Source organism: Protopterus annectens, chromosome 1.part1 (assembly GCF_019279795.1).
Source record: "Protopterus annectens isolate FY-2018-M chromosome 1.part1, PAN1.0, whole genome shotgun sequence".
NCBI classification, from domain to species: Eukaryota; Metazoa; Chordata; order Ceratodontiformes; family Protopteridae; genus Protopterus; species Protopterus annectens.
Window position 1 is genome coordinate 566,242,615 of NC_056726.1, and position 16,098 is coordinate 566,258,712.

At 40.3% G+C, this 16,098-nt stretch overlaps 1 protein-coding gene across 1 annotated transcript in view; it reads left to right on the forward strand.

The window, feature by feature from the left end:
• The window catches only part of LOC122806400 (receptor-type tyrosine-protein phosphatase mu-like), a 1,009,373-nt gene that overhangs the window by 948,361 nt on the left and 44,914 nt on the right, over positions 1 to 16,098 (forward strand). Inside the window, exon 19 of the mRNA XM_044076787.1 lies at positions 9,942 to 10,077. Coding sequence (XP_043932722.1) covers positions 9,942 to 10,077 — 136 coding nt within the window. The remainder of the gene's footprint in view (positions 1 to 9,941; positions 10,078 to 16,098) is intronic.

Consider the following 16,098-nt stretch of genomic DNA (forward strand, 5'->3'; position numbering starts at 1 on the left):
GTCAGATTCAGTAAAACACATACCTCCCAATCGATTCCCTTAATTCACACAAAGCCAGCCACCCATTCTTACTTAAATTAAAAACTTTTCTACTTTGCTTAAATTTCTTATATTCAATTTCTAATGTGTTACATAAAGTTTTTTCAAAAACATTTATAACAACATTAATTTTTGGTGGTTCAAAATCACTCACAAACGGGACTTTCGGCACATCAAATTTCCCATAACCAGTGAAATATTCAAAATCAGAGCCCATAGCAATATTCTGCTCCTCTCCATGAATATCAAACAGTTCGTTCTCATAAATTGTCATATCCATCAAGGAACTATCTAAAAGTGACTCATCCATATTAACAGAATTCTGTTTCTCCGCTATATTGTTACTAGCGAAAAAAACTTTTAAATGCAATTTCCTGCAGAACTTCTTAGCTTCGAAAATGACATCTGCCAAGCTAGGAAAATGAGTGGGCACGAATTTCGTACCCTTATTTAACAAACCAAGAATATTATCAGTAATATTCAAATCAGAAAGATTTATAATACATAAATTCTCACCTGCATTGCAAACATAAGCACTAGAAAAAACATTGGTGACATAGGGAGCATTCAAAAATTGAGATGAAGTAAATCCACATGTACGAGCAAAGTCACATAAATCAGTTCTATCTTCTTTTTCCCTTTCCTTGTAAACGTCATCCTCTCCCTCTATTCTGCGTTGTGACCTGGTCATCACCTGCCGACATGCTGTTTGACCCGTTGGAACCTGATAATGTCTCCACATTTAAATTCTCAAAGGAAACACTTTTTCTCCCTGATGACGACAGTTCCACTGATGAAACCGAAGTATCTCTAGAGGCGCCTGATTTATAACTATTCCTCCTTACTGTGTTCCTGCCACGCCCCTTCTTAAAGTTATACTGCCATGAGAAAAGTTTATCGGACTTGTAATCATTAGAGTCCCGGACAAACTTTTTCTTTTTACGCTGTAAAACTTCAGCTTCTACATTGGATACTCTGGCTCTTATATTGGTCAATTGTTCATTAAATGTACTTACTTGAGTAACTTTTAAGAGGCTCTCTTGCAAATTCAAAATGCTAGAGCACATTCTCTCGAGTACCCTTTCATTCCTTTTAATTAGCACCCCCAGCCAACAATGTACAACACAGGGAGATCTCCTTCCATTCTGCCAACAGGTCTCCATCCTCATCCGAAAAATCATAAGCTGGTAGTCGCTCAACCCTAAGACCTCTAGGGGTGATATTGGAACTAACATATTTCTCCAACAGTCTTAGGTCATAAAAGGTCGTTACCTCTTTGACCATTAATTTTTCAAGTTCATCAAATTTGGCAGAAAAATCATTCTGACTGCATACCCATGGATCGCTAGAAGCCAACTTTTCATCTCTCTCCTTCCATATGGATATAAGATTCAGACCATGCTGATGGATGACTGCACCTCCTGGTGCCATCGCTGCTCCGTTCACCGACATTGCATGAAATGTTCCAATACGAAAAACCCAAAAAGAAAATACACCAAAAACACTAGGTGACTGGAAATAAGCAGCCTAAAAGTGATAGATAACTTTTTATTCTTTAATAAATTCTGGTACCTCGGCCTTCGCCTTCACAAGAAATGTTTACCATAAAAAAATCCAACGCTTATAAACCAACAGCCATAGTCAATTAAACAATTAAGTAATCAAATATATATTCATTTAGAAAAAATATACAGTCATTTAAAGGAACCTAGTAATCATACATTACCTAACATTTTATAACATTTTATTTCAAATACAAAATAAATTATATATTTTTTTATTAAATATTATAATTACTAAAAATACTTAATACAATATACCCCTAACATATCTACAAATATTGACAAATACATGCTTTAATTGATACGTTTCTGCAGGGGCGCTCCCTGCACCCCCACAACCCCCCTACTTTATTATTCTCACTCCGAGATCGCACTACAGTGGGGAAAAAAGAATTTTCCTTTAACCGCACTGTAGTCCAATCTACGAAACAGGCACACATACACGGAAGCGCTTGTCGATGTTAAGCGCTTTTGTGTATGTGTGTTCGATGTTTTGTGATTCGGACATATGCTAGTCGAGCATGTGTCCGGATCATAGATATATATAGATATATATATATATATATATATATATATATATAGATATATATATACACACACACACACACATATATATATATATACATACACACACACACATATAAAGCTTACGGTGGTAAAGTTAGCCTAATTTGAAGTGTGTTTTCTTAATTGCATTAAGAATATGTGGTTCATAAGTTAGTTTGTTGTCTATTGGCTGTTTTCACTAGTTCTATTTCTGTACCATCATTAGCAAGGATTTTGAAGTCAGTGTCAAGTGATTTTGTAGAGAAAAGTAAAAGTTTAGTTTTTTGAGGTTTAACATACGTTGTGCATTAATAAGCCAAGATTCAATGTGAAGTAAAGGCCTTTTGTGTAGCTGTGAGGAGATCTGAACAATTATTGGATGTGGATATTAGTGTAGAATCGTCAGCATACTGGATGAGGCTTTGTATGTGGGGAGCTTTGTGAAGATAATTGATAAAGATATTAAACAGTAGTAGTCCTAAAATGGATCCTTGCGGTACCCCTATGTTATTAGCTTGGTAATTAGATTGTACATTAAGTCAACTTACTGACTGTTCTCTATTTTGTAGGTAAGAGGTGAACCAGTTAAGCGATTTTGGGGAGCAACCTAATTTTTATAGTTGAGTTAGTAGCTTAGTATGTGACACTGTGTCGAAAACCTTAGATAGGTCTACTAAGATTACTGAGGTAGGGTGACCTCCATCTATGGCTTTGTTAATGGTGTCAGAGAAAGATAGGAAGGCAGTGATGGTGCTATGCCCTGGAGGGAACCCATGTTGGGTAGGGGATAGAAGAGCATTATCTGAGAGGTGTTTAAGTAGTTGTGTGTGAACACATTTTTTCTAGAATTTTTGAGAGTGGAGAGAGTATAGAGATGGGGCGATAGTTAGAGAGGTCATGGGAGTTTCCACCTTTGTGTAGTGGATTTTTTCCATAGATGGGGAACATAAGATTCAGAAAGAGAGTGATTTATGAGAATGCTAACTGGGTATGCGATTGCAGTAGCTGCTAGTTGCAGATATTCTGGGGGAAGATTATCTGCAGAAAGTGAGCAAGGTTTGAGGTTTTTTTAAGAATTTCAAGATCAGAATTGTGGGTACTGATTGAACTGTAAAGGAGTAGGCTGATGGAGTAGTGGTATTATCTACAGTGGAGGGGGTGTGTTTGGTGGATAGTGGGTGGTTTGAGTTTGGGTCAGGTGGGAGTCTCTGAGTAGATTTTGAATGGTAGAGATGAAATGGGTGTAAAAGTCTTGGGAAACTTGTGGAGTCTTTTCTGGTGCAGGGGATGGATTTTGCATGGTGCCTGAATTGAGTAGAGTTTAGACAGACCTCCAGAACTTATGTGGATTGTTATATGAGGTAGTTAGTTTCGAGGAAAATTAATCCTTTTTATCCTGTATCACTAGCTTTTTTGCTTTGTTACAGTGTTGTTTGTAGTGGAATCTGCAGTGTTTTGTTCTGTCTTTCAGACATAATTTCCAGGCTTTGTTTCTAAGATAGATAGCTTGTTTTTTTTGTTTTGTTTACCAAAGGGCATGATTACTTTCTATTTAATACGTAATGGAGCTAAGCTGCTGAGTGTGTCTAAAAAGAGTTTGTTAAAAGAGTCAAAAACCTCGTCTAAGGGGAGTGTGTTTAGTGGGTACCAGTTTTGAGATTTTAAAATGCTTATAAATTTATTTTGGTCAAAGTGGGCAAGATTCCTTGAGGTTCTATACGAGTGAATTTTGACTGTTTGAGTGTGAGTCCTGCAAGTATATGCTGAGAGGTAGTCACAAAGTATGTTTGGTAGGGTGCCTGAGTTTGTGTAATTTTGAGGGTGGGTTACTAGTATCCAGTCTAAGGTTGATTCAGATTCTATTAACAGATTGTGGGTAGGAGTGGTGATGAGCTGTGTGAAACTATGTAGGTTTATACTATTTTCTGGGGAGGAGAAGACTAAGTTTAACCAATTAATGTTGGTGTCTCCTAGAATTATAGTTTCCTGTGATATATTTTGATTAATCCAGGATAAAAAGTCTTCGAGTATGTGGCTATTTTGGCCTGGGGGTATGTAAATTACTGCTATGCATATGTGTTTGTTACTATTTATGTGAAGGGATATGATATGGAGTTCTAGGTTTCTGAATGTGGGGAGGGGTTTTGTATGAGTTGTTAGTTGCAATGTGTTTTGATAGATTAATGCTACACTGCCACCCTTTTTGTGAATTCTATCTGAACGAATGATATTATAGCCTGGAGGAAGAATTCCGGTATCAGCAATGTGTGGTTTTAGCCATGTTTCAGTTACTGGAATAATATCTGGGGTGTGGGTAGTTAGCCAGGCATGAAATTCAGTAATTATATTGCAAATATTGTGGATGTTTATTGTAATTAGATGGAGTGCTTGGTCAGTTGAGTTAGTGGTGGATGTAGGAGGGTTGGTTGAGCCTGGATTTGGGTGGATATCTCAACGATGTATTAGTGAGTGAAGTACATAAAATATTGTGCGAGTTTGCTGTCTATGGAAGATGGGCTTATTGGGTCGTAGCAGACATAATTTAAATTTGGGGGGAAGGAGGTAGTAGTTTTAGTCTGTCTGAAATAATTGTACAACATGCAAGTAGACATGGAGAGATGTTTGAGTAGCTATGTTTGTTTAGATTTAAATGAAGGGTTTGTGTGCAGGAGGAAGTTGGTGAGGGGAATATGGTACCATGTATGGGAGTGGTTTGTATTAATAGGATTAGAATTAATATTTGGGTCATGCAGGAAATAAAGCATGATAAGTGCTGAGTTGTGTTGATTGATGAGGCCATACTGAGAGAGGATTTATGTGGGTGAGAATGATGTAGTGGGTCTTACTGTTTGTTAATGGTGGAGGGAGTTAATTGGATGAAGAGTGAATGGCATGGGCTAAGGAGATAAATAAATCTAATGAAAGTGGGAGTGTGTGGGAATGGGGGTAGGGTAGGGGAGCAAAGTGAGCCCGGACCGAAGTGGAGGGCGAACGGAGCAGGGATGAATCGGACAGCCAAAAAGCAGAAAAACTAATAGAGCTACAAAAAACTATCTCAAATGTTCAGAAAAATGCAAGTCAGAAAAGCATAGCTACCTCTCATGCAATTTATGTTTTCTGTTGAGTGTGAGCTATTAGCTTTTACCAGAGGGTCCTTAAAATGGAGTCTGTAGTTAAACAGAAGGACTAGTGGGCTGCAAAATATACGGCTGTATACTATGGAGGGATGCTTAGCAGCACAGAAAGGGTAGGGAGAGATGCTAGCAGTTTAAGCAATAAGGGAAAAGCATGGCAACAAAAAGTAGTGCAAGTACTGGTCTAAACTCTACAAATGAGGATTGCACGTACTTACCAAGTAAAAGGAGAAGCACAGTGGTCAAGTAGGGAAGACGTATACCTACTGAGAAAGGGAGCTACCAAAGGTGTACTGAGGCTACTCTGCAGCAAGCTTCCTAAAGTGAAAGGGGTATCTTTATACTAGAAAAGTTTAAAAGAGCTGGACATACATAGTTATAGTGACCAATTAGTGATTCAGTTGTAGAGGGTCACCAAGAATTATGTCGGAAGCCTGGTCATTGCATTTTCAGTTGAAACTGCTGAGGGTATGATTTGGCTGGGACAGTTAATGTCTTCTAGGTGCAGGGCGTACTAAAGGAGAATGGAGCAAGCAATGTGAAATGTTAACAAAAGTAACTTTAGGTGGCTAAACACATGCTAGATAGAAATATAAATACGTCCACTTATTCTCTGTGTTGTAAATAAGACATTTAACAGCTCAGTTATACGACAAATTGCTTCTTCAAGCTACAGTTCATCAGTATACAGTACTAGCCTACATATATAGGTACCGTTTCACATCCACAACGTTTTACCTTATGCAGTTCTCTCAAAAGTGTAATGACAGACTAGAGTAAAATGCAGTAATACTTTACAATTGTAACTGAGTCATTCTATATGTGAAAAACAGCGCTATTCATTTCTAGTAGAATGTCATGCTAACCACACAGAAAAATACTTTTTTACTTAATAACTATTGTACGATTTTAACTGTGTCATTTAATATGGGTAGAAACAGTTCTAATTAATTCCAGCAGAAAGTACTGTTAACAACACAGAAAACAGTTATCTACAGTGATCCACCAGATATCTATGTGCACAATACAGTCTATGACAACAGTCTATCATAGAAAGCTCTTAGTCGCTATGCTATGATTAAGAATTCTAGGTGTTGACTATTCATTTAAGACAGTTCATACATAGGTTCATAGGTAGGTACTAGGCTATTGGCCCTAGGGCCTACATAAGCCTAGCCAAAAAGGTACCCTGGCTTTCGCCACCCAAGAAAATTAATTTCCTGTGCCCCTGTCGAGCAGAGCCGCAGAAGTGATCCCCGGGGTGAATTTCCTATCTCCCATCCAATCATCAAGATTTTTCTTGAAGAGTGCTAATGTGGAGCTTTGTTTGATATAGACAGGTAGTTTGTTCCAGAGTATTGGAAGCCTCTGGGACAGGAATCTATCCTTCCAGCATATTCTGTTTATTGTGGTGACAAGGTTTAGGTCCCTAGAGTGCGTAGCTCAGAGGTATTGGGATTGCTTTAAGTGGAGCATGTCCAACAGCTCTGGGTTTGACACAGCTTTGTATGTTAGGCAGAGATCGCCTCTGAGTAGGAGATATGCAATGGAGTAAAGCTGGAGCTTTTTGAGACAGTCTGCATAGGACATCTGTTTGAGGCCAGTAATCCTATTTGTGAGGTATTTCTGCAGCCTTTCTAGTTGTTGTAGATGTCTTGTGAGGTACATACCAAAAGGGGCAGTGTACTCTATAATGGGTCTAATGAGTGATGAGTAGAGGAGAACAATGACCTCTTTTTTCCTGGATGAGAAACCTTTTGTGATGAGGTGTGCCACATAGAAGGATTTCCTGACTACTGTGGCGATGTGATTATTAATGGAGAGAATACTGTCCACCTGTGTCCCAAAGTCTCTTATCACACTTTCGGTGTTAAGTAGACTACCGCCTATGTGGTAGTTCATGGGTACAGAGTTTTTACCAAAACGGATGACAATGCACTTTTTGGCAATGAGCTTGAGGCCATGGCTTTGACACCAGGCATCTGTCTCAGTGAGGCCCTTTTGTAGGATGTCCACATCGTTAGGAGTTTTGATTATGACGCCTAGTTTGCAGTCATCTGTGAACTTCATTAGCCAAAGACCTTCTGTGTTTTCCTGTACTTCTGAGAAGTAGATACCAAACAGGAGAGGACCCAGGACTGAACACTGTGGTACTCCACTTGTCACTGGTCTGAAGTCGGATTTGGAGTCTGCTACTTTCACAGTGTGGGTTCTTTCAGTGAGCCAGTTGGCAACCCATCTTATGACATAGTGATTTATACCTAGTTTTGTGAGTTTATCTATAATTCAGAGTGGGGGATGGTGTTAAAAGCCTTGGTGAGATCTAGATAGGCTGTGTGAATCACCATACCCTCATCTATGACTTTGGTGACCTCTTCAAAGAAGTCTATCAAGTTTAGGAAACATGATCTGCCTTTTACAAACCTGAACTGGGTGGGGTCCAGAGTTTGGAGATTACCAATGTCATTGTTTCTAAGTTCAGATCAGCCGAGATTACTTAACTTCTGCCCACCCCTTAGCATCAACTTTAAATCCCTTCTATCGTCATGTATGGAATCACATCACTGCATCATTGCTAATTATGTCGTTATATAAAGATATACTATGCCACAATTCTTAACTAAAGCATGCAGGCAATAATATCATTCATTTGAGGTTTGAACAGTTCTTATGAGTAAGATATACACTTGTAATACACCAAAAAAGGATGTTATGCATCAAAAATGAGAATATGTATTATTAAAAAAACACTTATAGGGGAGACACGCTGCAGAGGTAGCGTTCCGTGCACAACGATAGAAGGGATTTAAAAATGGTGCTAAGGGGTGGGCGGAAGTTAAGTAATCTCGGCTGATCAGTTATTGGAAGCAGTGTGAGGAAAAGGGGAGGGAATCCTGCTGGAAATAAGAATGTGTGAGCTAGAAATATACGGACAGCCGAAAAGGAAAAAAACGAATAGTTTTTCTTATATAGTTTTTTGTAGCTCTAGCTCCAATGTTCAGAAAAATGCAAGTGAGAAAGGCATAGATACCTCTCATGCACTTTATGTTTTCTGTTGAGTGTGAGCTATTAGCTTTTATCAGAGGGTCCTTAACACAGACTCTGTAGTTAAACAGAAGGACTAGTGGGCTACAAAATATATGGCTATATACTATGGAGAGATGCCTAGCAGCACAGAAAGGGTAGGGAGAGATGCTAGCAGACTAAGCAATAAGGGAAAAGCATGGCAACAAAAATAAATGAGGATTGCATGTACTTACCAAGTATAAGGAGAAACACAGTGGTTAAGTAGGGAAGACTTATACCTACTGAGAAAGGGAGCGACCAAAGGTGTACTGAGGCTACTCTGCAGCAAGCTTCCTAACGTTTAAGGGCTATCTTTATAATAGAAAAGTTTAATAGAGCTGGACATACATACTTATAGTGACCAATTAGTGATTCAGTTGTAGAGCATCACCAAAAATTCTGTCAGAAGCCCGGTCGTTGTATTTTCAGTTGAAATATATATTCTACATATCTATAACAGTGGAAGTGTCTTTTTAATTTATTTTTTTTTTTTAGACCTAATTTTTTACAGACCTAGTATCCATGATGGGACTACCAGCTACTCTCCAGCCCCCCCCCCCCGACTCACTCCATTTTTGCTGGGGCCATTCATGGATCCTTTAGGGTGTCCTGGAGGGGGTCAAGCTCATCTCTGCTTCCATCCAGGAGGGATTTGTTTTATGACTTACCTGCTCCATTTTCCTGCATCCATGCTCCGTGATTATGTCTGAGGGCAACTCCCCTCTTTGGAGCACGCCTTCCCTTAGGGAGAGTATCAGTGAGTGCCCTCCTTCCTTGGATGGGTACACCCATTCCTTCTGCTCTGTCAGTCCTCTAAGCCATTAACTGGACCCAGTCAGCTGGAGCATAATCAGTGCTTTATCCCTCTGTGTCACCAGAGTGATTTAATAAAGGTGGAAGTTAATTCCTGTTTAATGAAGAAATATGTTTGCTATTTTGTTGCATTTCTCAGGGATATGTAGTAGCTTTTCATTTGAGGATCTACTTCAGACAATGCATACCTCACAGACTGATTTTTTTTTCTCAGCTGTGATCTACATACATGCTCCAAACTGAATTTCAGTTCATTTCACTAATTCTGTGTCTCCTTTTCTAACACCTTCAGCTTGTCTAAGCTTTGTTACTTTCCTCTGCAAATCTGCAAATGTTTGTTTACACCTGAGTTACATTTGTTTTAACCAGACTAATATGCAGTTGTATGAGCCCTGTCTTCTGTCCTGCCACACCTTTACCAATTCAACTGACTGTTTTTCTCTCTTAGGATAAAATTTATACTAACACTGTATAAATGCAGAGTCAGCTGTACACAACAGTTGTCAAATGTGTCATCCAGCATAAGAATAAATAAATAAATAAATAAATAAATAAATACATACATACATACGTGTCTCTGTGTGTGTATAGATATATACAGTATATGCAAACCTTAAATACTGAATTTAAAATGCATGGTTGAAATGTATACCTTCGTGGATCAATGACCTGACATTACTGATGGGCATTTTTCTTGACCTTCTCTTGCCAGCATTTCTTCTGTGAATCTGCTGATAAAAGTTAATAATAATTTTCTATGAAACTGTGTTGTCCGTTCTAGGGATGGTGCTAGTCGGAGTGGCTTATTTTGTGCTGCTAGTATTCTGTGCAAGCAAATTCAAAATGAAGATGCTGTAGATGTCCTGCAAGCTGTAAGAACAATAAGAGCAAGCCGTCCAAAGATACTTAAAGATGTGGTAAGTTCTGCATGCACCACTGACAGAAGATAAGAAAGTAATACATATTAAAAGCGCACTGAAACAGATGTTCAAGACAAGTACGCTTTAAGCATCTCAAGAAGAAAATTATGACTCTCAGTTAAGGACTGTACTTTAAATTCATGCAAGACAAAACAAAGAAACAAAAAAAAAATACAAAGACATTTCCTGTACAAGGATGAGCTTCCTATGCCCCCAGGACTGGAAGTCCCGCCCCACAGCAATCTCCAGCTTAAATATCCACTTCAAGGTCAAACCAAGTCAAAAAAAGTTAACATTTCTGCATGCAGCTGCCTATGCATGTTGGATCATCCCCCTAGACATACAGATAAATGTAACTGTTGATGTGCAGGTATTGTTGACTATGGTATCAGTGAACTGATTGTCAACAGACAGAACAGCTGCCTGTTACAAATCCTATAGACAATGCTGGTTTTGTCTCTTTCTGAAAAAAAAATAGTATCTACACTGAATTTGCATATTAAAATCTTTATCAATGTGCACAGAAATAAGGACTACAAAATGCAGGGGAAAGGGCAAAGGATAACCCAATTAAAATGATACAGGGTGCCAAACACACCCAGAAACCCAGATAGTAACTGTTTTAACATTTAACAGGAAATGATGTCTTGTTTTTTTTTCTGTAGATTACTTTATATGATAAGACTAAATAAACAGAATGATGATAATACTGGCAAAACTTCCAGTATAAATCAAAATATGTTAAAACAACTTTCATACTCTAAAATGGAAGTGAAAAAAGGAGAAACAGGCTACATTAGTAGGTAAGTCTCTAATAATCACAAAGTTGGAAGTGACTCCTGATTTTCACAGTCAAGAATGTGACTCTAAGAAAAAAAACTAGAAATGCTTAATTTGCTTGCAATGTGTAATACCATGATCAATTACATAATCAAAGATTTGAATATGGCCAGTTAGACTTTATAATAAAATGATAAATAAAACATAACCTTAGCTAAGCGTAAGATCTTTAACTAGAACTAAATCTTACAAACAACTTGACCACAAAGATATAGTAATAAAGGTGAGATCAGATCAAGGGATAAAAGGGAGAAATGTAAAGCAATCTTTATTATCTTTGTGTAAATAACATAGGTTCATAGGTGTGTACTAGGCTAATGGCCCTGGAGCCTTTACAAGCCTAGCCCATAGGATTACCCTGGCATCGTGCCACCTGACCTTAGTTCCCAGTGCTTCTATCAAGTAGAGCCACTGCAGTGATCCCCGGGTGAATTTTCTATTTCCCATCCACTCATCAAGATTTCTCTTGAAGAGGGCCAGTGAGGTGCTCTGTTTGACATGTATGGGAAGTCTATTCCATAGAATGGGCAGTCTCTGGGTTATGAACCTGTCCCTCCAGCACGTTCTATTGATTCTGGTAATGAGGATGAGGTCTCTGGAGCATGTGGTGCAGTGGGATTGGGATTTCTTTAGATGTAGCATTTCTAACAGAGCTGGATCAGACATGGCTTTGTAAGTCAAGCAGAGAGCACCTCTAAGTAGGCGATATGAGACCGAGAATAGTTGGGAGGTTTTTTGGAGTTTGTCCATGTAGGACAAGTGCCATCCACTCATCAAGATTTCTCTTGAACAGGGCCAGTGAGGTGCTCTGTTTAACATGTATGGGAAGTCTATTCCATAGCATGGGCAATCTCTGGGTTATGAACCTGTCCCTCCAGCACGTTCTGTTGATTCCGGTAATGAGGATGAGCCTAGATTCCTCTTTGTAAGGTACTTTTGTGGCCTCTCCAGTTGTTGCAGGTGTCTAGTGAGGTACATGCCAAATGGGGCATTGTACTCGATGACTGGCCTAATGAGGGAAGAGTAGAGGGAGACAATGACCTCTTTCTTCCTGGATGCAAAACCCTTAGTAATAAGATGTGCCACAAAGAAGGACTTTCTGACCACAGTGGCAATGTGGTGGTCAAAAGAGAGGTTGCAGTCAACCTGTGTTCCCAGACCTCATAAAATGCCTTCTGTGTTCAGAGGACTACCATCGATGTGGTAATTCATTGGAACTGGGTTTTACCCAAAGGGGACGATGACACATGTTTTGGCATTGAGCTTAAGGCCATGGTTCTGACACCAGTTGTTGGTCTCAGTGAGGCATTTCTGTAGGATGTCAACATCACTTGGGCAGTTAATAATAGCTCCCAACTTGCAATCGTCTGTGAACTTTATTAGCCAGAGTCCCTTCGTGTTGGCCTGGACTTCTGAGGAGTATATACCAAACAGGAGATGACCCAGGAATGAACCCTGTGGGACTCCACTTGTGACTGGTCGGCAGTCTGACTTGGAGTCAGTCACTTTCACACTGTGGGTTCCATCTGTGAGCCAGTTTGCAACCCACCTAGTGATATAGGGGTTGATGCCTAGCTTACTGAGTTTTTCTATGATTCCTGAGTGGAGAATGGTATCAAAGGCCTTGGCCAGATCAAGGTAGGCTGTGTGAACCACCTTGCCTTCATCCACAGCTCTGGTTACTGACTCAAAGAAGTCGACCAAGTTGAGCAGGCATGATCTACCCTTCACAAAACCAAACTGTGTGGGATCCAGAGTTTGGAGATTCCCTATATCCTTGTTTATTAGGTCCATGATGATGCATTCCATATCTTTGCATATCAGACTTGTTAGGCTAATGGGGCGATAGATCCCAGGGTCTGTAGCTGCTCCTTCTTTGTGGAGAGGGATGACTGTAGCAGTGCACCATCCGGTAGAGACAAATCCTGAGGTGAGGCTGTGATTGAACAGGGCACACAGGTGAGGTGCCAGTTCACTCTGTAGTTCATGTAGAACACAGCCAGAGATATTGTCAGGTCCCATAAAAGCTGTATTCTTGGCCTTGGACAGTGCTGTTTTAACCTGTGCAGCAGTAATGCTGGGTGCCTGGCAATTTACTGTTAATGTGATAGGTCCTTTGGGAGGGGAGAGGGGGGTAAATTTGGCACTGAATCTGTCATCCAGTATATTGGCAATATCTGTTGGCTCGGTATAGCAGGTACCATTGTGAGGTAGCTCAGAGCAAATCTGGGTATCGCCATGGAGATTCTTTACATAACTATAGAAGGCCTTGTGGTTGTCTTTTCTATCTGCTGCAATTCTGTTTTCATAGCTAGCTTAAGAGGATTTGATGAGGGATCTCACCTTTTTGTTGAGGCTGATAAGGGAGTTTTTCCAGTCTTGGGACTTCACCTTATTCTGCTTCAGTTTCCTCCTTCTTTTGTAGAGTTTGTTTATGGCAGGGGACTATCAGATTGGCTTCCTATTTTAGCAGGAGAGGGTCTTGCTTCTATTGGGTATGGCGAGATTCATACATTTGTGTACATGTTTGTACAGTGCATTGGTGTATGATTCGACAGTCATGCAACTACTCTCCATTTGCATGGGTGCCATGAAGTTAGCCACCTCTGCTTTTAGGAGCCCAAAGTTAGGTTTGGAGAAGTTTTTCATGGTGGTTACCTTTGCGGGGTGGGAGGGATGTCAATTATCAAGGCGATTACTTTGTGGTCGATCTAACCAGGGAGGAGTTGACTATTGGTGTAGAGCAACGGTCACCCATGTTAGTAATGACCAGGTCAAAGATGTTGCTACCTCTAATGGGGGTAAGAATGAGCTGGTCCAGGGCACTGGAATTAATGAAGTCCAAGAAATGTTGGGCAAGTATTTTGGCACATGAGTAGTTTTCCCAGTTAATGGAGGGTAGTTGAAGTCACCCAGTATGAGAGTGTTAGGTTGGACCCAAATATTCTGCAGGGTGCTTAGGAACGTGGAGTGTGAGTCTTAGGACATGGTTGGGGACCTATAGCAGGCTACGACCTGAATAGCTGTCTTACCAATGTTAGCTGCACCGGAAGTATCTCTGATGCAATATGTTGGGCTACCAGTCTGGAGGTGTGTGCATCCTTTATGGATATGGAAACACCACTGCCTTTGGAGCTTCGGTCCAAGTTCTGGGGCCAAAAGGTTTGGAATGAGTTATAGCCTGGTAGTGCAGGGGTGCTTTCTGTTGCCTTGAACCAGGTCTCTGTCACAGCACAAATGTCAATGTTCTCCATTTTAAGGAGTGCTTCACGTGAGTGCATTTTGAAATTTAGACTTCTAGCATTGAGCAGCATGACCCTCAGATTGCATTTGTTTGTAGCTGTTATGGTGGTAGTTTGGTCTTTTGAACACCGCCTAAAAAAGGCACTGTAGGGGTGGCAAGAGCCTTAGCTAGTATCTGGAAGCCCAGGGATGACAGATGCAGGCCATCTCTGACAAAGCATCGAGGTCTGTCAATCATGTCATCCCAGGCAGATAATGGATCCCCTTAGAATGACACCAGAAACTTAACCATTTGTTGAAATCAATCATTTTCTGTTTGTACTGTGGTACCATTGTGGGTGATGGTAGCATGCTGCTCAGGGCTAGGGTCATACCCACCTGGGCTGCAAGATTTGAGAGCTCCTCCATGTCTCTTTTCATGAAATCCAGGGAGGTACATCTCAGGTCAGTCACACCCACTTGTACAATGAGAGTCATATTTATGCCTGTTGTTGAGGGACATGAGTGCATGTGTTATGTGGCAGATCCTGGCACCTGACAGGCAGCTGACTGCTATGTTCTCCTTATTTAACCTAGTGAGTGGGACATCAGTGTGCCTTACTATCGATTCACTTATGACTAGCATGTTGGGCATGCTGTTTTGCCTTAGAGGCTTTGGTGGAGCTGCACAATGTTTAGGAGAGTTATTTGTCTCATGATAAGTGTTGTGCTCTGGTGGTTGAGTGCGTTTCTGCCTTGGAGTTCTCTGCTGTTTGGATAGATTTTTATTGAGAGCCTTCAAAAAGGTGGGTGTGTGGTTTATGTTTTTATGTGAAGGCAGTGCTTGTGTATGTTCTGGAGGGCTATGTGTTCCATGTGGTGTAGTGCAAGTGTTGACCTTCTCCTCTTGACAAGCTATTCCGGTCTTGGCTGGAGAGTGTGTGGCTTCCAATTTGGATGTCAGTTTTGATGTATAAGTGCATCTCTCGCAAGTCTGAGTGTTGGGAGGTAAGAGGAGAGAGCTGTCTGTGTACATGAGGCAGTTGCTACACTGCCACAGGATGCCCAAGTTCACCAGGTTAATAGGAAAAAGCACAGGGAACTGAACTTTAGACATGTCTGGAGGGGTGGGCATTAATAATAAGTAATGGAGCTGTTTTCTTGCAGAACGTTTAGTGCTGGTAGCACTTTTGTGTGCTACAATAATTGCTACAAGAAGTCTGGTAAAGTGCTAGACTAATAATCTAGTAAAAGTGTAGTAGAGGAGAGAACTAGCAGATCTAAGCGAAAAGTTGAAGAGCAGACTTTGGCACCACTCAGAAGCTTACAAACAGTCCTGGATACAGCAAATCTGTATCTAGACTAGACTAGTTACAGGAAAGGTGGGGAAACAAATGCAAACCTGGGCTTGTAAACCAGAACATAGAAAGAGATCGAAAAACTGCCCAAATGGCCAATAAATTACAATTTCCAGGACAGAAACCACTCTTGTGGTAGATAGGCTACCTAGTGCTTACCTCTCTCACTGATAAGCTAGAAGGCTTCCCTCCAACACAAAAAGGCTTGGGGTGGCTCAGAAGCTTACAAACATTCCTGGATATAGCAATTCTGTATCTGAACTAAACTAGTTACAGGAAAGTGGTAAACAAGTGCAAATGCGGGCTTTTAAACAAAGTTGAAAGAGATGTACAAACTGCCCAAATGGCTAATAAACTACAATTTCTGGGCCAGAAACCACTCTTGTAGTAGATAGGCTACCTAGTGCTTACCACTCCCACTGATAAGCTAAAAGGCTTCCCTCCAACACAGAAAGGTTTGGGGGGCTCAGAAGCTTATAAACAGTCCTGGGTACAGCAAATTTGTATCTGGATTAGACTAGTTACAGGCAAGGCAGGAAACAAGCTTATAATTTTTTTTTGTAAGTGTAAAGGGAAAAAGTAGGCAAAGAAGATAATT